At 40.1% G+C, this 25,020-nt stretch overlaps 1 protein-coding gene across 5 annotated transcripts; it reads right to left on the bottom strand.

Annotated features, from left to right (window-relative positions):
• MACIR (macrophage immunometabolism regulator) lies at nt 1–21,048 on the bottom strand. Of its 5 annotated transcripts, none has more exons than XM_049871744.1 (3): nt 20,879–21,048; nt 13,435–13,524; nt 1–3,170 (listed from the first exon to the last, which is right to left on the bottom strand). In XM_049871744.1, exon 3 carries the CDS (start codon nt 3,145–3,147, stop codon nt 2,524–2,526), a length of 624 nt encoding a protein of 207 aa, XP_049727701.1. In that variant the 5' UTR covers nt 3,148–3,170; nt 13,435–13,524; nt 20,879–21,048; the 3' UTR covers nt 1–2,523. The 5 variants fall into 5 exon arrangements, with proteins under 5 accessions (XP_049727701.1, XP_049727709.1, XP_049727717.1 ...); XM_049871752.1 differs by lacking the exon at nt 20,879–21,048 and adding an exon at nt 20,061–20,582; XM_049871760.1 differs by lacking the exon at nt 20,879–21,048 and adding an exon at nt 20,118–20,582.
• Between the last annotated feature and the right edge of the window lie 3,972 nt (nt 21,049–25,020).

Raw genomic sequence — 25,020 nt, 5'->3', positions numbered from 1 at the left:
AAACTAACGGAAGCCTCAGCAAAACACATTTTGAAAACTACTGACACAGAACTTTGATAATTCTCTTTCTAGAAAACCAAATTTAAAGTTCTGTCTCTACTAACCAGGTAACAGTAAATATCTCATATGTATATTTCTAACCCTACCTTTATTTTTGCCAGAGAGCTTCACCTGTCTTTATGTAAAACAAAACAAAAGCTTTTTTTTTTTTTAATTTTGCTGAAGAAGTTATTCAGGCACATGAGCAGTGCCAGATTTCACCTGCACACAGTCGTGTTCCCTAACAGACCGAGTACGAATCATTATCAGGTTTACAACCTTTCCCTTGAAATGCCAATGAGCACACAGCTAAAGGTTTTTAACAAAAATGAAGCCTAAAAATAAGGGACTCATAGGAACCCTGTAAGATAGAATTACCATAGGGTTTCCTAGGCTATAATCCTTACGGGAGCAGAACGCTAAGTCTTTTCTCTCATGGAGCCACCGGGTGGGTTCAAACTGCCGAGTCTTCGGTTAGCAGCCGAGTGCTTAACCACTGAGCCGCCAGGGTTGCTACGACTCAGAATCAACTCAACAGCATACAACAAACACCAAATAAGTGCTAAGGTGGAACTCCTGAACAGTAATTCGTCTATTGATGATGGCCCTCGTTTAAAGCACCACACAACAATGTGTGTTTACATCACCCTTTTATTTCATTGTTAAGAGTTAGAAATAACACAATTCCACAGGGTAAATCATCAATAAATAACGGTGTTTAATCATTAAACGTAAAAATTCCAACTCTTTGGCATCTGACAGGATTCTATTTCTTGTCAAACTAATGACTGTATATAGTTAATCTTAGTGATCATTCGTCAATACAATATGTTACAAAGGTGCAATTTACTTTGAAATATACAACAGCTGAAAATTTCCAGCCTACCAAGAAATCTGATCAACTCAGTTAAGATCTGCGCCAATTTACCCAAGGCTCTTTCACATAGTTTGCCTCAATGAAAGTATAATAAATGCTCATTAAGAGAGTTCCTAGGGTTTTCTTATACTTACTCTGTTCTAAACAAAGTTTGCCATCCATTCTGGCTAAAGAAAAAGTCACAATTACATCAGGAATGACCCACTCATTAATTAAAAGGTGTTCCTATTTCGTAAGCAAGATTGCTAATACCTAAGAAACTCACAGCTCCCAGAACAAAATTTAAAATATGCAGTTCTATGCTGCCAGAAATGCCAACCAATTCAGTAATAAATTGCACCTTCAAGAGTCAAAAAAAACAAAAGAAAAAAAAAACTTTTACAAAAGGTAAGTTACATACATTTTTCTTCTCAAAACATATTCAAGAAGAGTTGAGCTGTATTTGTTACTAAAGCCAGGGCATTATTCCTTTAGCAACAAATTAAACCAGTGCAATTGACATAAATTTTTAAGTAATCCAGGATTAACCCATTAAAACTGTAAAAGCACTTTAGGCTCCTACACTAATCCTAGAAACTGGAATTTCAATGAGTGCTTGTGCCGCACAGAACTAAAACTGGAATGACCCAATGTCATGCTGAATGGTATCATTTCATACTTAGTTTAAGCATTCGATAGTAGAAGTCATGAGTTCATCTATTAAAAGTTCCATTCACTTACAGAACATTCAGATGCAAACAGTATTATGTCTATAATCCACAATTGGAAGAATCCTTTCCATATTAAAGTTCCAGATAAATTTTAAATTAGAAAATAAGCACTAAGGAAACTTTTTCAGCTTACGAAAACTTCATATTGGAAACCTTCTGGAAAAGCTTCCCCCTACTCATTGCAAAATAAATACTTTGTATCCCAAATTTAATTTTATTAAGACACACTTTAATAACGCTATAAAGAAATAGTTTACAACCATAGAGAAGATCAATAACTTTCCATGCGGAAATAAAAAAATTCATAGCTCAATAATATTACTGAGGCAAGTGAAGAAAGGTTATTCTCTTGTCAATCTGAAATGTTAATTCTTTTTTTTTCAGTGCAAAACCAGTTATAAAATATTTAAACTCAATATTTAAAAATAAAAAGTGGTCCAATTCAGCCATGTTCAAGTTCTCAATTTCATAAAACAAATCATTACATACATTTTATAGTAAAATACAGAGATTAAAGTACTTGAGTACTTAAGATATAAATTTCTAATGAATCATACCAAGTCAGCAACAATCAAGCAGTTAACATTCCCAATCTGAGTGTCAGAACCATAAAGATGGCATTACTGTACCAAAGCCTTTTTTTCCTAGCTAAAAAGCTATACAAACTACTGGTCAACATTCTGTTTCCTTTGCAGTTGCGTGCTCTAGAATGATTTTCCCAAGTACCTGTGATTTCATTCCCATATTCAAAATTTGATTCAGACAATTTTTACGTTCCAGGAACACTTAGCTGATATAACCATCTATAATGTGAAGAGTCTTGTACAGAGTACAGCAGTGGATTTTTCTAGCCAAGTGTAGGCTGACCTAAACTGGTTTAAACTCTCTGCAAGTCATTCATGTGTTATTCCTAGCAAACACACGGTCCCCTCTGAGGGTTAGGTGTTGAAGCTGGTACTGTAGCACTTCTGTGTCAGCTGGCTCCTTGATGTTCATTTTATCTAGATTGAGGTAGTCCAGGGATTTGGAGTGTGCCCTCTTACCTTTAAGAAGACAAAGTGGCAGAGGCCCATGGAGGGCTTTATAAGGTTCATAAGGTAAAGATTTAGTGCACTTGTCTCCTGAGCTGGGCATCCGCCTTCTCCTCCTGCCATTGACAGCTGGAATCTCATACGGCTGGTAGTACCTACTTCTGGTTTTATACAAACGAGAGGAACGTGCGAGTCCTGCATCTAGCTGTTTGGAGCGCAAGGAAGGCATGGCTTCTCCCTTACTCTCTTCACCTCCCGTGCACTTCTGGGCTAACTTCAGGAGTTCCTCACCAGTTGTGAAGCCAACCAAATAGTTAGAGTCCATGTGGAGGATCTGGTAGCCTGACACAGTCCGACGCATTGGTGAGCATGGCGTGCTGGAGCAGCGGGGCTTCTCTGCCTCTGCCTTTCCTGGGGAGCTCGCCTCGGCCGCGGGTAATGGCAGGGAAGCCAGGGTACTTCTGGACTCTCCATTAATATCTACTTCCATTTTGGGTACCAGTCTGCACACTCCTAAAAGTAAACAAACTCAGATTAGAAAAATGCAATGTCCAGAACCTTTGGCTAAGCGGGATCATTTTAGAAGGCTCAGAGAACATGAACTAGCACTTGCCTGAAAACCAGCCTATACAACTGACAGATTGTCTCCGTTAAACATTTCACAGCAGGCATGAAATGACCACTACTTCTCTGCCTTCGAGAACTCAAAGGTAGGTGAAACTGAAGCCTGAAGTACTATTTAAAGGTTCAGATGATGAAGCAAACAGAAAACACCACCTTTCTAACTGCAGTGCTCCCTTCAATTATGAAAAGTTTATTCTTTGGTGCAATATTAAGCTAATTATAATACAGATCTCAACACTAAGCAAATAAAAATAATCATTCTCGGTTTCATAAGGGTCCATAAAGTATTTCCAACTTAAAAATTAAAATCATCACATTTTTCATCTTTGACTTAAGTGTTCACCTCTTCATACCTGTATTCCTTTTCAACTGTGTTCAAGGGGTAAATAATAAAAGATAAAAGCTGATCAAATTCTGCGAAAAATCCAACTTACACCTAAAAAATGATTTTAACGGAGGGAGGAATTTTAAGGGAAGTTTCTCCCAAGCCTTGTAAATGTCCCTTTTCCATACCCACAATGAATTATTTTCATAAAACCATTTTGTGGTATAAAAGTTAATCCTAAATCCAATAAATCAGGTAATTTTTAATATTAAAGATACATAAAATATCAAACATCATTTGGGTATTTAATCATAAAATATATCACTGATTTGACAGCTTTTTTTTAACTTTGCAATAATTAAGACATTCTACTTTTGAGTAGTCTGACAGAAAAGTATTCACAATGACTACTGTTGCTCATTACAATTATCCCATTACATAATTTGAAAATGCCACTGACCAGGAGCACCACGTATAATGGCCAGATTCCTAAAAAAGCTGCAGATAAATCAAATTTTGGAAAATATTTTTCTAACAGAATTAAGTGTCAATGTCATTCCTGAAAAAACTGCTTCTGAGTAATCTTCAATTTGAAGTAGATAACCCAGCTTAAAGTATCTCAGATCACTAACCAAAATAATATCAAATAACTGATTTTAAGATAAAAATTTTATAGAAACAGCCTAACATATTAAAGAACTCTTATGAATCCTTTCATAAAGCAAATATTCATTTCCTAATTAAAGCATTTTCTGAAGTTTGGGTATTAATTAAAATCCAAGAAAGCTAAAACAAACAAAAAAAACCAACAGAACTTATTCCTTCCTTTGTATGCTAGAAAATAAACAAATCAAACTTACAAAGATGTTACCAGATATTGTACCATTCTCATTTAGAGTTATTTTAATTCCTAGACTATTTCCAATTTTAATTTAACCAAAATACCCTATTCCTTCAAACTTCTAGAAGGAATGGCTTTATTATATTTTATTAATGCAAAAAATAAATTTACTTTGGATTATGTACTTTATTTCTCTATCAATAGGATCAGACTAGCAAGTGACTACCAGCTCTTTACTTTGACCTGCATATAAAAACCTGAAGGTTTCTTGTCTACTAAGCTTGAGAGGACCATTATGAAGCCTCGCCAAATTTTCATGCTAACAAATAAATGTTCACCCTAAGCCAAACAACAAAATTTCTCTTCCTCACTAATACCCTTCCTTTCTCACTAATTCTGTAGACCAGAAACAGTACAAGGGGACATACCCAAGGCTTCCACCCTATATGGCCTGATAAGCAGCTACAGACAGAGGCTATTTCTCTAATACTGCATTCTGAAAGACAAGGAGGGAGAAAGACCTGGTGATCTGCTTCTGTAAAGATTACATCCAAGAAAACTCTCATGGGGCAGCTCACATGGGGTCACTATGGCTCAAAATCGATTTGACGGCAGCTAACCACAACATCTTCAGTTACGTTTGCAGAGCCAATAACACCATAAAAATTATCACAGAGCTCAGGCAGAACCCGGAGGTTCATTAAGCATCTATTCATCTGATGGACAATGATTTAACCTAGATTTTTAAGTAGAAGAAACAGATGTGATTTAAGAGCTCTTTTAAATCAACCAAGCAGCCTGGTGGAAGAAACTTACCCATGATTTGCTGAGGCAGACAACACACTTCTGATAGAAAATACTAGTTAGCCAGAAAGTTGGAGAAACCATATCTGATATCCTCTAAAACAAATATTTAACCCAGTAACTAAGCCAACGCAAAACAGGCCCATTCTCTACACAAAAATCCAATTCCAGGGTCTCTCTGTGATAAAACCTGAAAAGGCCGGTTTTAAATATTACATACACACCTACTACCTGCTTAACTTCTGATGAATAATTCTAAAAGCAGGAAAACAGTTTGGACCTTTTAGCTATTAAAACATCAGTACTGTTGCTCCAAACAATAAATAATGTGTTTTCAAAACTAAAAGCTTTTTTAGGTATTCTTATTGGTCTCTCCTATGTATTGCCATACACAGTAAAGAACAATTTAAAGGAAAAAAAAAAATCTGCTGCAAAAGACCTCTTTAAAGTGTTAAAAAACAAAGATGTCACTTTGAGGACTAAAGTGTGCCTGACCCAAGCCATGGTGTCTTCAACTGCTTCATACGCATGCAAAAGCTGGACAACAAATAAAGAATACCGAAGAAGAACTGATGCCTTTGAATGATGGTGCTGGCAAAGAATACTGAATATACCATAGCCTACCAGAAGAACAAACAAATCTGTCTTGGAAGAGGTACAGCCAGAATGCTCATTAGTAGCAACGATGGTGAGACTTTGTCTAACACACTTTGAACATGTTGTCAGGGGTGACCAGTCCCTGGAGGACATAATGCTTGGTAGAGGGTCATCGAAAAGAGGAAGACCCTCAACAAGATGAATTGACACAGCGGCTGTAACAACGGGCTCGAGCGTAACAGCGATTGTGAGGATGGCACAGGACCAGGCAGTGTTGCGCTCTGTTGCACACAGGGTTGCCATGACTCGGAATCAGCTTGACAGCGCCTAATAACAACAGCGTATTGCCATATGTACAAGGACATCTTCAGGTCTTGAAAGCCATGTAGGAACATGAATGGTACAGCCTGGAGTCTCCAGTGGCAAATGTTTCATTTTTAGTTGGTGGAATACTGACTAAGCAACACTCCTCCCATCCTTCAATGTGATAGGAAACAAAACTGTTTATGTTATTAAATCACTGAGAATTTCCCAACTAAGTTAATAAATATTGGAGCGTGATCCTGAGAGGAGTAACTAACATAATGCATTTTTCTCAGGTTACCTTTCAAATAGGCAGAAGTGGTTTAGGCACTGTCCCGTGTGAAAAAAGGGAAGTCCAGGTCCTTCTAATTCCAGAATTCTATTTTTAAAGGGTGATGCTAAAGACAACAAAGATTGCATAGTTTCAAAGTCAACATGTTTTGTCATGTGGGTGTCTAATCTTTTCCACTGCATAACTGCTTACTAAAAAGCATTCATCAAGAAGCTGAGCTACTATATATACAGCCTCTGTTTAGCAGTATATTCTTCAGATTTTACCAGGAAAAACTCTTCATGGGTTTGTTGGAGCCCTAGTGGCACAACGGTTAAGGGCCTGGCTGCTAACCAAAAAGTCGGCCACGTGAATCCACCAGCCACTCCATGGAAACCCTGTAGGACAGTTCTACCCTGTCCTATAGGGTCGCTAAGAATCGGAATCAACTTGATGGCAACGGGTTTGGATTTTCAGTTTTTGGTAATTTATGACTTAGCATCTTGTTTCACATTTTATAATAAACCTTGTATCCAAAAAGTACACTGCCAAGATAAATGATTACAAAGCACTCTTGTAAATATTATTGTAGGTATGTGCAATGGGCGCCCCTCCCACTATATCAGTAAGAATAAACTCTAAATCAAGAAATCAGGTCTACTGCTAATTCCTCTATCTCAGAACACTAAAACTCAGAGACCCGTTATGCCCTTACTGTTTCCATTAATGCCCTTCTTGTAGAGTTTGGAACAAACACTGGAAACATAAAACAGAAACAGTTTAAATCTTATAATAACAAAAGCAGCAAAATTTCTAGAACCGAAAATGAAACAAGAATAGAAAAGTCACCTTGAACAAGGCTTTTAAAACTGAGTTTCTTAGACAAATACCAGGAACAAATATAATTTTTTAAATGACACCTGTGGTTGTTAGGTGCCATCAGGTGGATTTTTGACTCATAGCAACGCCATGTGACACAGCAGAATTGCCCCCATTGGGTTTCTAGGCTGTAATCTTTACAGGAACAGGTTTCCAGATCTTTCTCCCATGGAGCCTCTGGATGGGTTCGAACTGCCAACCTTTCAGTTAGCAGCCAAGCGCTCAACCATTATTGTACCAAAAGGGCTCCTTAACTGACACCTAGGCATGTTCAATAACAAATTCCCCATAATTCAATCAGTAACAACCGAAAAACCTGGCAACGTTCATAGATGCTACTATATCTCTTTGAATTACAGGAAGATTTAAAACAAGACAAACTAACAGTTACATATACCAGAAACATTATACACAGAGCATGTTTTAAAAGCATCAGTACAGCAAGCAAATGTCAATTTCTGCTCCAATCCAATATACTGGCTGAGACTAAAGCAAACAGGTCCAAACCACAACACGTGTGTAGGAGAACCTGGTACACCAGGGTGAGTCCATTCAAAGCCCTGTAACCTGTATGGAATCTGCACAGCTCTGAACGCTCTCTAAGAGGTCAAACTTCCCTAAACTTTTGGCACAAACAGCAATATTTTGAAAATATAACCTATATGCCTTAGCTCCTTCAACAGGTTCTGAAAATAGCTGGTAGGTTTCACAACTGCTATACAAAGAATTCTTTTTGAGAAACACTGCATCCTAACACCTGTACTTCATCTAAGAAACTCAAAGAATTCATTGCTTCACTAACTTTCACATATGTGGGTTTAGTTATGCATCAGTGACACACTTATTTCTTCTTGGAAAAAAAAAAAAAACCCACATACTAAAGCTTTAACTGAGATGTCAAAAGGCATGAAATTCTATCAATAAAAGCTCATTCCATTGACTTATTTTCTTTTTGCTGTATTCTCTTAGAACACCTTTATTCTCCTCTGTCACTGACTGAATTCATTTATCAGAAATGTTTTTCATGACTAGAGGGATCAGGTAAAGTTTGAGTGTAACGGATAGAAAGGAAAGCAACAGTTCCCAAAAAAGAGAAGGTGAATTTGCTCCCAGACACCTCCTGATATTGCCGCTGACCAGAGTCAGTGACACATTCCAAAACCCAAGACTTCTGTAAGAAATTCCAGAAATGAAAACGATGAGTCAGAATACATGCTTCTTAAATTCTGACAGCAAGTACCACAAAACTTTATTTTAATGCTTTCACTTTTTTACAAGGAAAATGTACTTATTACTTCATGTAAGTAAAAATCAATTTAAACAGTTTTTTTAAGAAACTTACAATCCACACCCTCACCAGAAGTGTTTGGTTTCTCCATAGTTTGCTCATTAGCAGGTATTACCAAGGAACAAAGAAAGAAGATGTTCCTAATAGATAATGTGTTTGATCTTTTCAAAAACAGGCCAAAAAAAAAAAGACACCATGTCTATTCTTTGACCTCAACTCTGGCATTAATTTCACATGTAACACTAAGACATTCCCCTCCTCAGTTTAAAACAAACAAACAAACAAAAACTAATTGTTACATTTTCCTTCACAATAAAGGAAGATAACATTTATACTGTTTTTTATACTGTATACCTGTTGCCATCGAGTTGATTCTGACTCATAGCCACCCTACAGGACAGAGTAGAACTGCTCCATAGGGTTTCTAAGGAGCAGCTGGTGGATCTGAACTGCCGACCTTTTGGCTAGCAGCCTGAGCTCGTAACCCCTCCGCCACCAGGGCCCCGTATATAACACTATAGCACTTTAAAATGCTAGTACTTGCTGGGTACAGCAAGCCAGTGCTAATTCCTGCTCCAACAGGAACTTTTTGGCTGCGACTAAAGCAAACAGGTAGAAACCACGACACACGTGTAGGGGAGCCTGGTGCACCAGGATGAGCCCATCTGAAAGACTGCAATCTGTATGGAATCTGCACAGCTTTAAATGCTCTCCAAGAGGCTAAGCTTCCTTTTGGCACAAACAGCAACATTTTGAAAGTATAACCTATATACCTTAGCTCCTTCAACAAGCTCTGAAGTTAGCTGATAAATTTCACAACTGCTATACAAAGCAGAATTCTTTTGGAGAAGCACTGCATTCTGGGATTTTTTTTTCTACCAGGCTTATCAAATAAATTCACTCCCAGTAATCAAAAAAACTGCTCCATATGCTCGTACTGTTTTTAGTAACACAGAATACCATATAAGAAAAAATAGATATGAGCCTGTCTTAAGTATATAGAACAAAAGTGTCATGTCAACAAAATCCTTTTCAAGAGAATTTGAAGCAAGCCATTCAGATGGAGCAAATTCTTGGGAAATGGGGTCTTCTAAGCATGACTCTTAATCATCAGTCTAAGGATAATATAGAGTCATCTAGTTTCAAAAGCCAAGATCATTTTGGAGATCACCTATCACAACCTTCTGATTTTAGAAAAGAGAACCCTGAAGCCACAAAGGCAGGGACTTGCCCAGAGCAGGCAGTCAGTGACAGTAACTACAACTCAGGTCGCCTAGCTCCAAGTTCCAGGGTCCTTCCACCTCATCAGGCTGTGTGTGCTTCGAGCATGTGGTTCCCAAACATGTCTGCACACTGCAGTCGCCAGTATCAAAAAATACTCATGTCTGTGTTTCACCCATACATTTAGGATTTAATTGGTCTAGGGTGTTGCTTGGACTTTGTAAATTTTAAAAGATCCCCACTTGATTCTAATACACAGGCAAGTTTGGGAACTTGTCAGAATGAACTTACCAGATAGAAAAATTTCACTCCTGTGAACTCCCCACCCTTTTTTGTTTTTTTTTTTTAAATCAGTATTTAGTCATATGGTGGGTATCATTTTGGGCTGCTTCCAGTCCTGCTAACAGCCTATCCCTGAGGCCTTCTAATTTACTGTTTCTAATCAATTGTGGGCTGGAAATATCTGCTAACCACACTTGTTAAAACTGGATTAAAAATAAAACTAAATCTGTGCTAAATGAGGATGGGGGCTCCCTCATCTACATACACTTTCATACAGTTATTTTAGCTACTTAGAAACCACTGACGGGCACTTTGGAAAACATTTTGGGAATTTTTAATAAACATAAATACGTACTTATTGAACAACCCAGTAGCCCCAATTCTAGGTATTTACCTAAGATAAATGAAAGTAAATGCCCACACAAAGACTAGAATGTGAATGTTTATAGCCATTTCATTAACAATCACCCAAAACTGGAAATGATCCAAATGTCCATCAACAGGATAATGGGTAAACACACTGTGGTCCAAGGGAATATCACTATCATAGATTGAATCGTGTCCTTTAAAAATACATACATCAATTTGGCTAGGCCATGATTCCCACTACTGTGTTACAGTCCACCACCTTGTCATCTGTTGAGATTTTCTTATGTGTTGTAAATCCTATCTCTACGATGCTGATGAGATGGGATTAGCGGCAGTTATGTTAATGAGGCAGGGCTCAATCTACAAGATCGGATTGTGTCTTGAGCCAATTTCTTTTGAGAAGTGAGCAGAGAGATACGGGGACCTTATACCACCAAGAAAGCAGAGCCAGGAGCAGAGGGCATCCTTTGGACTTGGGGTTTCTGCACACAGAAGCGCCCAGACCAGGCAAAGACTGATGACAAGGGCCTTCCTTCAGGCAGGGCCAACAGAGAGAGAAAGCCTTTCCCTGGAGTTGGGACCCTAAATCCAGACTTCTAGCCTTCTAAACTGTGACAGAATAAATTTCTCTTTGTTAGAGCCATCCACTTGTGGTATTTCTGTTACAGCAGCACCAGATAACTGAGACAACCACTAGCCAATGAAAACGAGCAAACTAGGATTATGCTAAGTGGAAGAAGCCAGACACAAAAGGGTACATACTGAGGATTCCATTTATATGACATTGTAAAAAAGGCAAAACTGTTGGGACAGAATCAAATCGATGACTGTCAAAGGCTTGGGAGGTGGGAGGAGAGGCACTACAAAGGGGCATGAGAACTTTTTGAGGTGGTGGCCATTACATAACTAGATGCATTTGCCAAAGCTCATCAAACTATACATGTTAAAAGGCTGGATTTTACTGTATATGAATTATACTTCAGTAAATCTGACTTTTAAGAAAAGCCTTTGACACATATTTCCAAGTTTTAAATGGTCCTCCGGATTTAGGACTTTTCAAATCGTATAATCTCAGAATCAGAAAGAATCTTAATGACAGTTGTCCAGCCTGTATTTGAACACTTTCAATGATACGTGACTCACTACCTCCCAAACTGGTCCATTTCACCTTTGTCACCTCTGCTATGATGTCCTTCAATTTAAAATACATACACACGTACGCATATATCATATACAATAATACCAAAACCAAACCCGTTACCGTCGAGTCAATTACGACTCACTGCAACCCTACAGGACAGAGTAGAACTGCCCCCTTGGGTTTCCAAGGAGCACCTGGTGGATTCGAACTGCCGACCTTCTGGTTAGCAGTTGAGCTCTTAACCACTATGCCAAAAGGGCTCCAATATCATATACAGATATACCAAAAAAAAAGGAAAAGAAAAACCAAAAACCAGTTGCCATCGATCTGATTCAGACCCATGGCGATCCTGTGTGTGCCACAGCACAATGCACTCCACAGGATTTTCATGGCTGTGACCTCTGGAAGCAGATCACTAGGCCTTTCTTCCCAGGTCCCTCTGGACATACACCTACATATATTCCTGTAGCTTCTACCCACTGTTCCTGTTTTGTGCTTTCTTTCAATTGTATGAGTTACTGACCCAGCTGCATTCTTTCTTATGAAATATCCTCTAAAAGCACTTTGTGCTTATGGCTTTCAAACTCCTTGTTCTTCCCCCAAAACTAAAAATTTTAGTAAAGTTTCCATGTTTCCAGTACTGTAAAATGCATTTTCACAAATTTCATAGGCTTATGTCCACTAACAAAAACTAAAGTGTTAGTTTGCTTTTCCCCATCACTCCTTTTAATCATTCTGCTGCTGACTGCTAATCTGAAAATCCATTATCACGAAACTCTGCTTTTTCCAAGGATTATGACCTCTCTAAGTGGTTCAAAGCAAGGATCTGCAGAGACGCTAGCCAAGTGGAATGCCCTACCAAAGCATGAACTCACACTACTGCAGTTTTAAAAACTCTACGAGCCAAAAGATCAGGATTAATTTTTTTCCCTTCAAAGGCTTGAACAACTGTGTCAGAGAGACACACAGACCACATACTGAAAGCAGACTAGAGAAGGAAGACAACACCACCACATATCTGTAACAGTTTAAATTCACGGTGTGAGAAAAGGAATGTCACATTTGCAGTGAACTGCTACACAAATAAGTGAAAATGATGCTCCTTTCAGTGCCTGTTTGCCCTTCTTTATTTATGGCAATATAAAGTAGAACATTTTGCAAATTATTTCTCCAATCTTTAGAGATTAATGTATTCACTAAAATTTCACCAAAATTAGAACTACCACCTCTCACTACTACCCATTGAAATATTCTTCTATAGCATCTCCTTTATCTTACAGGACTAAAATAAGAAAACCTAGTCAATCAAAAAGTTGAACACCTCATACAGCCCCCAGACACCTTTTCAGCTCAGTAAGGAGGTCACTCCAGAGGTTCACCCTTCAGCCAAAGATTGAACAGGTCCATGGAACAAAACAAGATTAAAGGGGTGCACCAGCCCTGGGGCAGGGACTGGAAGGCAGAAGGAACAGGAAAGCTGGTATTAGGGAACCCAGGGTTGAGAAGGGAGAGTGTTGACATGTCGTGGGGTTGTTAACTAATGTCATACAACAACGTGTGTACTGTTTGATGAGAAACTAGTTTGTTCTGTAAACCATCTAAAGTACAATAAAAAAAATGGGGGGGGGGGAGTCGAACATTTCAAATAACACTAGCATTTCACAACAATACGTTTCAGTTCTCACTGAGTTTTAAGTTTTGTAATTGTAGCATACATATCTGCAATAATACAGATATTTCACCTTGTTTTTATCTATGTAGCCCTTAAAACACATGATAGTATTATGTTCATACAACTGGTTAACACACAGAAAAAGCAAAATACAACTCACCAGACTAAATCCCAGAAGATGTCAGTGTACAATTTCCAATGAGTCCCAAGGGAACACAGGCATAATAAATTTTCTCCTCTACTCCAGATACTAAACATGAAATACAAAAATAAAACCTTTAATTTAACGAATAAAACAATAACTCACCAAGCAATTAAATCAATTCTAACTGCAAAACAGGATGAAACTAGCAGGAGGTACTAGCAGGCATATTAAAAAAAAAAAGAAAAGAAAAACACACCAAATCCATGGCCTTTGAGTTGCTTCTGACTCACACCAACCCTACAGGATAGAGTAGAACTGTCCCATAGGGTTTCCAAAGAAGGGCTGGTGGATTTGAGCCGCCAACCTTTTGGTTAGCAGCCTGAGCTCTTAACCACTGCACGACCAGGGCTTCAGGTAATAACTAAATAATTCCATTAAAGTAATTTTCAGTTTGTTCAGCTAAGGGAAACTTCAAACATTTTACCATGCCAGTTATCTATACTCTGCATCATAAACTCTGGACTAAAGACGCAATTAAAATGCAGGGCTTAAATGCTGATTTCACTATACTAGTTCTATGTGCGTATTCAGTAGTTTCACAGTATCCTAGGAAAAAAGTAATGGTGAAGGTGGGGTCAAAAGACCAGGTCCTAGCCCTGGCCTTGCCAAGATTTCTGACTCTTGACCTTACATAAAGAATAATCTTTAAAATGAGGATAATAATACCACCTTCCTCCCTCATACACTTGCTATGTGGATTATATGAGATGTGGAAGGTGAAACAGCTTTACATGCTGCAAAAAGCCTATAACAATGTGTCATGTTACTATTATGCAATTAATTTTTGAGGATCTACTCATTTTAGTCATAAAATAGCAACAATAAAAATCCTTCATAACACTGATGTGAAGCAAATGATTGGAAGGCTCTTGGAAAACGTTAAAAGAGAGAGAGATAGGGAGAGAACTACCAAGAAAGAAAGGAAAAAACAAAGAAACAAAACCCAAAAACCCACTTCTTTATAGTTACCACATTGCTCAAAGTTTTCAGCATCTCACCTGTGCCTTCCCCCTCTTACTTGGGGAGTTAAAGTGTAAGTGAATCTATCTTTATCTTCTACCTCCCCTGTTAATTGAGTTAATTTGCTGAGATCAAGAAAACTCCCCAAAGTCCTTTTCCACCTGTAAATGACTTTCCTTTGGTTGTTGAGCTTCTGCTGTTGTTGTGTTCAACTTTGGGAGAAGGAGCTCAAAGGAGCTGAGTGGAGTCATTTTACCTACACAGGTGCTTAGAGTCTGAAAAAAATGGCAACAATATATAACATGTTCTCAAAGAGAATAAAAACAACATGAGAAAAGGTAAGGAGTTTGTCACTGGATTTACTTTCCTTGCCAGGACAGAAGAGCTTTATCCAGAGGAAATGGATAATTACTGACTTACAGTTATTTGTTTCCTCAGCTCCTTGAGCATCTTGCGAGAGCTAATGCACCAAGAACTGTCACTCTGAGAAACTACACGCTATCAACCTTTGGAACTACTTTAGATTTACAGAACAAGGCATGCTCCTTTTCATTTCTTTTGCCACACATTATTTTCAAATTGGGTAATCAAGAAACCTAAATTTGAATTAAGATTTACTTCTACTCCCACCCATCAAGCCTCTGGTTTTAACATAAAGTAGGTGGTAATACAACAAAATTGTTATCTAATAATCTATTAACTATAGTACTTTATTTAATGTATCAAAAAACCCAAACCCGTTGCCACTGAGTCAATTCCGACTCATAACAACCCTACAGGACAAAGTAGAACTGCTCCACAGGGTTTTCAAGGAGCAGCTGGTGGATTCAAGCTGCCCACCTTTCGGTTAGCAACTAAGCTCTTAACCACTGTGCCACCAGGGCTCCGTTTACTTGATACAAATCCCCCAAATGATTTAAATAAACATTTTTTAATAGGACGGTGATAAAAATAAACCAATATTTTTGAGCACCTACTATATAACAACAGCTATAAAAAAAATTCTATAATTTAATCTTGACAATCGCTCCGTGAGAAAAAAATATCTGCGTTTTAAGGTATTTGGCCAAGAAATCTAAACCTCCATCGTTGACTCCAAAGCCCATTTACTTTGCTTCATACACAGTGTGGGCACTATTCAGCGGTAAGCCCTGATGTAGATCTTTTTAAAAAATATTTATGCTCCACAAAAATGTTTATCCATCAATTTCTGTAAATGGAATCCTACCTTAAATGTGTGAGAGGCACTTTCTTTAAAAGTCTTATTACCTCATTTATGCAACAGTTGGGGGAACTCTGTTTTAACTACTAGCTCTAAGGTTACTTCCTACTTGAAAAACGTCAGGATCCTTAGGCACACAGTGGAGAAAATTTTATACAAAATATCTCTAAATCATGGTCTCTTCGTTCTAAGAGATTATAGTATACAGTATTTTTAAAATTGTAAATTATAAGGCAGGATAAAATACATCAACTAATACTTGCTGGTTATATGGCTGAATGCCAAATACAGATAGGTATTTTCACTTAATGTTTCAGGACTGCATCTATGACAAAGTGAGACATATTTCATTTGGACTTTTCAAACTTTTGACTGAAAATCAAAAAGTTGGAATATTAGAAAAAACAATCTCTTTTAATTCTAAAAAAAAGTTTTAAAAGTCTAAAATCTCATTCAAACTTTCACATAATTTGCATCACGTATTTGGTGATACAGTCTTCTTTTCAAGCTTTTAAATGCATTGGAAAAATATTTATACTTTCAAACATTTTTTCCACACCCAAAGAAAGAAATCAACCTAAAACTTCAATCTGGATTTGAAAGCAAAGGACCTTATCTAGCTCTTGCACTGGAGCTGATGTGCAAGTCTACGAAATGGATGGTGATTTCATAGTAAACAAAGTGTAGTAACTGATTATCCCTATTATGCCCGTGCCAAGCCAAAAATAGAACACAGAGTCCAAGAGAGCCATACAAGGTGAAACCAAGGTGCAGTAGCTCCATCCTACTATCTTTTTTTTTCACTCATTTCTGACTCTTCTTACTGTTCTGTGCATAACTGAGTGCTATCAGCTCACAGCTGCAAAGAGCATGGTGATGAAGATGATGAAAAAAGGAAAAAGAAAATAAAAATGAGGCCAGAAACTAGTATAAGAATATACTTTAAGAGACTGCTTATAATGAAATCTACTATAAAATTACAGTAAGGTTTTTACCCATCCCCCATTTTAATAACAATTAAAAGACTGCAATATAAAAGTCCCCAATATATATACCTTCCAAATAACAACACTCGCTTTTAGACTACTTTAAAAATCTATAAACCTCCAACACTTACAATTGATCTGGCTAATGCTCTGAACATGAAGGCTTGGAAAGATAAGACTTAAATGGATCTCCTTTCGACAGTCAGCAAGGGGGTAAAAAACCCATGTGAAATTCCTACAAGATGGACTAAATGCTGCATAGAAACAGACTGAAGTAAAAACAGAGCAAAGCTATAGAATATGAGGCTTCCAGCTATAAGCAGTGGGTATTCCTCTGCTCACGCAAACAGAAAGCCCTGTGACACTACCCTGCACAATAAAAAGGAGAAAAATTAAGCATGGTCAAGAGCTGCCAAGGAGGCCTCTAGGGAAGAAAGCTGTGGGTGACTAAGCAAAAGACACCCAGTACTGAACTGCAAATATAGCTTCTACAGATAGAAGAGTTTACAAAGATTAACTACCAAGTGTGTCAAATTTCTCGGGTAAGGTGATAGATCTCATCACAGGTGAATAAAGTTCATAGCTCGTGTCCTAGCATAATAATTTATAGCACCTCTATTATCTCTAAACGCGTTCCAATTTGGCAATTATATTGTTATCCTACTCAAAAGTAATATATAACAATGCAAAGGTAATGAATTAAGGAGAAAAAAAAAAAAAAGTCTGCTTTCACAATGGCTTCCCAAACAGATCTAAGGAGTATTTCTTTATGTGTATCCACTAGGCCATTCAATCATTCATTTACTCATTCAGTCATTCAACAATATATCTTCAGTCCTATTATTTCCCAGCACTATACGGGCACTGGGTCAAATACAAAGAGTGAGAGCTGAGACCAGGCCGGAAAGGAAGACAGGCAGACGAGAAAGTTAATAAATCTGTCCTGGTGGCAGAGCGGTTAAGAGCTCAGGCTGCTAACCAAAAAGTTGGCAGTTCAGATCCACCAGCCACTCCTTGGAAACCCTATGGGGCAGTTCTACTCTGTCGTATAGGGTCGCTATGAGTTGTAATCAACTTGACGGCAACAGGTTTTTAATACATGTAAGTCCAACAGGCACTGGGAACCCAGAGAAGAGAGTGGCTATCCCAAAATTACAGAAAGCTCTGTGTTTATGAATAAATGTCGAAGTTCAGGTCCACACAAAAAAAACCTACACACACACACACACACATAAAGCCACAAATCTCAAGCTTCAGCACAGATCCACTATCAAAAAAGAAGAAGAAAATTAACAAAATCTACTACAAATCATTAAGGAGATTAATAAATGTGTAAATAAACACGAAGGCCAGCATACAGCCCTTCTGAATTTTGGTAAATAAATCCCACTAATCCTTAAGAATTTTATTATGGAAAGCAAGAGAAATTTTAGGCAAAAATGGGTACAGTAAAAGTTCTAATCTAGCTCCCAAAACATGAAGGAAAGAAAAAAAAAAAAAAGGAAATTGGTAGTATTTCTCATAGTGGCTATTTGAAGAGAGATCAATAATGAAAAAGCACTTGGGGAAAAAAAAAACGATTTTTAAAAATTCCATTCAGACTAATGAAAATATGTTGCAACCACTAATCTTAAACATCATTCCAAAAATGGGTTAAAAAAGAGAAGGGCCGAAACATCTCTCAAATAGCAAAACACTGAGCAGAAATAAAACGGTTTAACTGCCAAAGGAAGCAAAGCACTAAACTGTTACCTACATGCTCATTTTTTGAGGTTACTTTCAAATAACCTTATTTCACCATTTGCAACTTATAAAAACAAAATCATCAATAGTTTTTAAGAAAAGCTGTTAGGGTGCGACTCTTCAGAAACCATTCTTGACCTTTACAAAGAAATCATTAACCTCACCAACCTGATAAGACAACCTATATCAGGTGCAGTAAGACTAAAATGTCTTTCTCTTTCTCTTTCTAGTAAGTTCTTTTAATAGTAGCAACCTCCTTAAAGTACAGCCTTCATTTTCATCTCCTATCTGCTAGTAAAAATTAAAACTAGGTTACCCATGATTTCTTATCATTATGGGAAGTCACCCTTCTACTTTTAGAAAAAAGAAATTCAGTTTCACTGAGTACACTTGACAGTAACTGGAACTGCAGGTCTACATGCAGTCTTTACAAGAAATTTGCCTCTAAGGAAGCATCACCAAAATGAGACAGGTGTACACACGTGGAACTGGCTAACTTTCCAAATGAAAGCGTAAAACCGTTTTGATAGGCTGACGACAAAGCCAGAGTTCTCTCTGGCTCTAAATACCTTTTTTTTTTTATTTCTCCCCGGAGGCTATAAATCAGCAAAGAAATTTTAAATCCTGTATACGAGGTTTTATTATTTCCAACACACTAATTTTAAGGGTCAATGTAAACAACAGCTCTGTGAAACACACAGAAATAAAAAACACTAAGGAAATAAACAAATTCACTGACCATTACTTAAGGTCAATAAATAACTTATAACTTATGTCCTGGAACATTTATCTCTAAACAGTATCATCTGAAATTAAATAAACTAAAATGTTGGCGGAATCACATACTTACACACCTACTGTTAACAAATGAAGAGGTCTCTCTGGACCCAGTAACTCTTATTTCATCTTGTTCATTTTACTTTAAGCTTATAATATATTCACTGTTATACAATAAAAACACTGAGAAATCTGTGAAACATTCATTAAACATAACTGTATAGTCATATATCGTGGCCTTGAATTCATAAAGTACCAATACTTTATTCTGAAGTATCTGGGAAAATAAATTTTGGGAAGGGGTCATTTCTACCAAGCCTGTTCTATAGGGTTGGAAAAAAACAAAGGCACACCCCAAACTGTAAAGTGGCTCATCTGAGGAAAACAACGTAAAATAAAGAGTCTAGTAGCGTCAGAAATGTTGTGTAAGAATTGTTCTTTCAGCTAGTAGAAGCAACCACACTACAAAACGCTGCTGCCTCCATTCTTCCTCCTCAACTGACTAAAAACTTCCCAGTCCGTCCTACCTGTGCACCATACCCATACACATACACACAGAATGCTCACTCGACACAAATCACTAAGCCACCCGGGTGCAAACTGGCATGGGTGAAGAAGCATGGGTCCCTACGGAAGCGAAAGATTTGCAAGGGGAAAAGGACGGGGCCATCATTCCCTTCGGGTTTCCTCCACCTTCCAGCAGAGATTTGCAGATTCCACCACTAGAGAGAGTTTGGCAGCTTCACAATGGGGGTGACTGCTCAAGGTCTGACTGCCTCCCGCCTCGAAACCCTTTTCCTCCGTTTCCCACCCGACCCAAAGTCAACCCGCGACAGGTGGGGCGACGGAGGCAATGCCCAACGACATCTGCCGCTTTCGATTCTGGCCAGCACCTGGTCCGAATCCACGCGCGCACACGGTCACGGCCGGCCCGCCCGCTCCCGCCGTACCCGCAGACACGCAGCGGGCGGTGGCGGCAGGCGTTTGGGGGGCCTTGCCCCCTAGACTGCAGCGGAGGTGACAAGGGCCGGCGAGATAAGGCCTCCAGGGCTCGCCCGGAGGTGCTATCTGTCCCAGGCAGTCAAGCCGCGCGCCGCAGGGGCGCCCAGGCGGCAGCGCAGCAGTCCCGGAGGAGAACTACTTCTCAGTGGGGCCCCCAGACCCGTTGCCCCGAGGTCCGGGCACGGCGGCCGGGGAACCGAGCGTGCGCGCCAACGCGCACTGACTTCCGCACCGCGGCACGGCGGGAGAGGTGCTCCGGGTCGCCGAATCTCCGCATCTCCCCGGCGAGCGCACGCCGCGCGCGCACGGGGGCGCACGCCCCCGCACACTCACTTACACGCGCTGCACACTCACAGCGTCTCCGGCCCCACCCCTGTGCCAGGGAACCGCGGCTCCCCACACCCTGCGAGGGCCCCACCCAGTTCACCAGACCCCAACCCCCTGCTTGGGCGCCCGGAGACCTCCCCACCGAGGCCGGGGGACGCTGGACCCCCCAGCCGCCCATCCCGGAGGCCTGCCTGGCCGGGGTTCCCCAGCACCGCGCGGACACCGCGCGCCTAGCCGGGACACGAGGCAGGAGGAAGGGGCGGCGCTGCGATTGGGCTGGCACCGGGGATCAGTGACTGGGGTACCCCCCCCCCGCCATCACCACCACCTTTTCTGCAGCACAAAAGGTTGCAGACCGAGCCGCCGTTCCCGTGCAACCTACCGGTGATCCAGAGCTTCGTCGCCTCCGCTGAGCCCGGAGCCGCAGAGCCGGAGACTAGGACAGGAGAAGCGCAAGGCTGCGGAGCCGGGATCCAGGCAGAGGCCGCTTGCGGAGACAGCGGGGTACCCTCTCCTCCCAGCGCGCTCGGCGCCGGCTACCGCCCGGCGTAGTCCCCGCCTCCTCCTCCTCCGCCTCCTTCCCGCCCCCCTCCCTCTGGCTGCAGAGGCACAGCCCGTCAGCTGGGCCCGCCTCCCGCGCCCAGCTCCGACACTCGGAGGAAGGGCGGGCGAGAGAAAGGCGCAAAAAGGTTTGAAGAAATTGGGTGTGTGGGCAGTGACTGCGGAGGAGAGGAGGAGCCGTAACACCCTTTCCAAGTCCAAACCCTACACTCCAGCTAAAGAGCTCCAACTCGCAGGCCTGGGGACACTGTCTTTCTCAGTCGGGTGGTGCGCCGTTTGTCATTTGTGAGTTTTCTCTTAAAGAACTCAGTACTGAGCAGAATTAGAAGACTGGAAGCCCATGAAATTACAAATTGTATGGTCAGTCTTAGAAAACTGCTTAATATCCAGTAAATGTGTGTGGGGGGTGGGTGGTAAAGTTCAAATCGAGATGTATTTGGATTAGCTATTTTTTGAATCTGCAAAAACTTGAACTTTTTCGTTCTTGTAAGAAATTATTTTCTTTGATCAAGGTTTCTTTTCTCAATTCATGTTCATCTCGTCGGCCAAACTGGTTAATAAGCTTAGCGATAAGAATATTCACTGACATTTATTTACCTCACATCGTATGCCATGCCTTTATGTAAACCAAAGGAGAAAAAAAAAAAAAAAACACTGCCGTCGGGTCGATTCTGACTCCTAGCGACCCTATAGGACAGGGTGGAACTGCCGGGTAGTTTCCAAGGAGCACCTGGCGGATTCAAACTACCAACCTCTTGGTTAACAGCCATAGCACTTAACCACTACGCCACCAGGGTTTCCTGCCTTTATATACAAAAAAAAAACAAAACCCAAACCCGATGCCATGAAGTCCATTCCGACTCATAGCGACCCTATAGGACAGAGTAGAACTGCCCCATAGAGTTTCCAAGGAGCACCTGGTGGATTTGAACTGCCTACCTTTAGGGTTAGCAGCCATAGCTCTTAACCACTAGCCACCAGGATTTCCTACCTTTATGCTTTCAAATTTACACCCTTCAATAGTTCTGAGGGAGTGACCAATTATGATCCAATTTTAAAGATACGAAAAGCTTAAGTAACTCTCTCAACGTTATATACCTCCTCAGTGTCTAAGAAGGAATCTGAACCCAAACCTTGAAACCCAGATTGTTTATAAATGTTGTTAATTTAGGTACCAATCTCCAAAAGTGTTGTTCTTTTTTTTTAGCAAAATGTTTTATCTGAACATAAAAGGCATAACCATCCCAAATTGGTAGAGATTAATACAAATTTAAGCAAAGCTTGATTCAGACTTGTCCCAGAATCTATATATGTCCGTAATAATATAAAGACAACTCTGAAAACCTCTAGCTCAACAAAGGGACGCCTGGAGAATCTTCAGTAAGAAGACAATACTGCAATGCCCTAAAGTAAGTGTGAGAAGGTAGAAGATATTAGTTTTAGCTAATACTCTCTGGAAAAGCAATTCTAGAAAACATGTTACTTTATCTCCAACATAAACCTAAAAAAACCTAGTGCCCTGGAGTCGATTCCGACTCATAGCGACCCTGTAGGACAGAGTAGAACTGCCCCAACATAGGTATTTGCATAACTTCTCGACTCAGGTGTGGAACCTAGCACAGCAAGATACGTGCTGAATAAATAAATGAAACTTTTTTTTATTTTGCACCAGTACTATAGAATGCACTTAAAGTTATTTCAGACTACAATCTGTTTGACACAGTATTTTTCTGATGATCAGTCTCTTAACACCACCTCCAAAACAATGCATATTTTGTATTCAGAAACTTACTTTCATTTTGCCCTGTCTGAAATCTTATAACCTTTTCAAAAGAATGGCATGTACTTACCCTTTGCTCTGAAAGTTTGGCAATGTTCTTTGGCCAAAAGTAATAAAATTCTGACTTGCCTTGAAGTTTATTAGGCTCAAGGCTAGCCCTCTTGAGCGAGCACTGTTTCCAGATTGTCTTCCTCCTTGGTTAGTGCTCCTGGCTCCCCTCCGGGCCCTAACTCCTCACCCAATCAAAATTTAGATCAGTTTCTGGAGTGTCACAAAGAACACCTAATAAACCAATTCGCCAGACAGTTAATGGCTGATAATAGCTTAATGTGTGGTCCCGTCAGGGATATGTCTATGCCACCTAAACACAGACTAGGTGCTTTCTTGCCTCACATCTCTGTGGATTGCAAGGGCTGTGACTAAGGGAAGCATGGGGTGGAGGATAATAACTCAGAAGCCCTTTCCAGGGCTTTTCTATGTTCTATGATGATCTTTTCAATCTAAAAAGAAAAGTGGTATGCTTATGAAGGTTTAGACCAAAACATAGAATAGGCCTTATGATCTGAAAGGCCTTCTGAACCCGAAAGGTTAGACACATCATCTCAAATACCTCTTTTGTAAGTTCCATATTTGCTTTGAGGCATCATTTCCAGAAAATCACTTTAAAATATCAGAGTTCTGGGAAGGATTATACACTTACATAAGTACTGTCACCTAGCAAACAGCTTCAGAGAACAGGATAAATGAATTTTGATCACAACATGAAAACCCATTGTCCTCAAGTTGATTCCAACTCAGAGTGACCTCACAGGACAGTAGAATTGCACCATAGAGTTTCCAAGGCTGTAATATTTACAGAAGCAGTCTGCCACATCTTTATCCCACAGAGCAGCTGGTGGGTTCGAACCACCAACCTTTCGGTAATTAGCTGAGCACTTAACCACTGTACAACCAGGGCTCCTTGGTCACAACATGGTAGAAACTACCAAGTCAGGTGTGCAAGAAATACTGCAATGCCTTCTTTTCTAGAAATCAACTTGTTTTAGGCAGGGTCTGACCAGGAAAATAAAGATAACTTTGCCCATCTACAAACAGAGATTTAATGCAGGGAATTAGTGACATGGGTGATGGAAGAACTCTGAAGCCAAACAGATATAGTGAGGAAAACAAGAAAATAACAACCTAACTTCTCAGCTGGAGAAACAAGGAGCAGAGACAGGGTTACTGGGTTACTGGAGCCCAGGGGCCAGGAATCATGGCCAATCTCCGGTGGGAGCTGCCACAGAAGAGAAACAGCCATGACCAAAGAAGCCATCTATTGCAGAGATGAGGGGGAAATGAACCATAGATTCTCCTCTCCTCCTGCTCTCCCATTCCCTGCCAGTGTCTTCCATTGGCCAAACTTGAGTGCCGGCTGCTGTGGGAGCCAGGGAAACAGGCTGCAGTGGTCAGCACCTCTGCAATACAGAGGAAAATAGGGCAAGGGCAAGGAATGACTGAGGGTAAACAGGCCCAAGATCAGCAAGCAATTTGATTTCAATTTCAAGGTCTTAGTCTTAAAGTTTTTTCCCCACTCCCTTGGGTAGGGTCAAAATTCCAAGACTATGTATCATGCCACGGCATATGACTGGTGATGATGGGGGGAGAGTAGAGGTCCTTTGGTTTATAGTCTGCAGAGAATGCTATTGTCCCAACCTATGGCTAGGCACAACAGTGACAAACATCTCCATATATGGGATGGCCCTGCTGTACACATTTTGTCCCTCCCTTCAGGTCTCTCCTGCTCCAGCACCACACCTGGGCCAGAGAATGCTTCCTAAGTCTGAGGCCAGCCTGCTAAAAGCCTCGCACATCCTCAGTCATCATATCTAGAGTCTTGTTTCCTTCCTTATGGTCCTGCCAGGATTTAGGGCTGAATCCCACTGCCCAGGCACACACAGAATTCTTTCCTCTCCTTTCCTGATTCAAGAGAATCTCTTCTTTAGAAGAAAGCCTTTCTCATTCTTCTATTTTCCCTAGACACTCCGTCTTTACCAATAAACTCTATTCCCCCTCTGGGGCTTACACCTTTGGCAATAAGCTAGAAAGGCCAGAAAGGAGAGTGCTCTGCAGGCAACTCTTTTATATCCTGCCACATACCTCCTTTGAGGCAACGAACAAAGGCCTAAATACAAGATGAAAAG

This window comes from Elephas maximus, chromosome 2, assembly GCF_024166365.1.
Source record: "Elephas maximus indicus isolate mEleMax1 chromosome 2, mEleMax1 primary haplotype, whole genome shotgun sequence".
Lineage (NCBI taxonomy): Eukaryota > Metazoa > Chordata > Mammalia > Proboscidea > Elephantidae > Elephas > Elephas maximus.
The sequence above is the reverse complement of the archived record's forward strand: the minus strand, read 5'-3'. Positions and strand labels throughout refer to the sequence as shown.

Excerpts from the sequence above, each read along its gene's own strand:
- MACIR (XM_049871744.1), bottom strand. The coding sequence starts at position 3,147 with ATGGAAGTAGATATTAATGGAGAGTCCAGAAGTACCCTGGCTTCCCTG.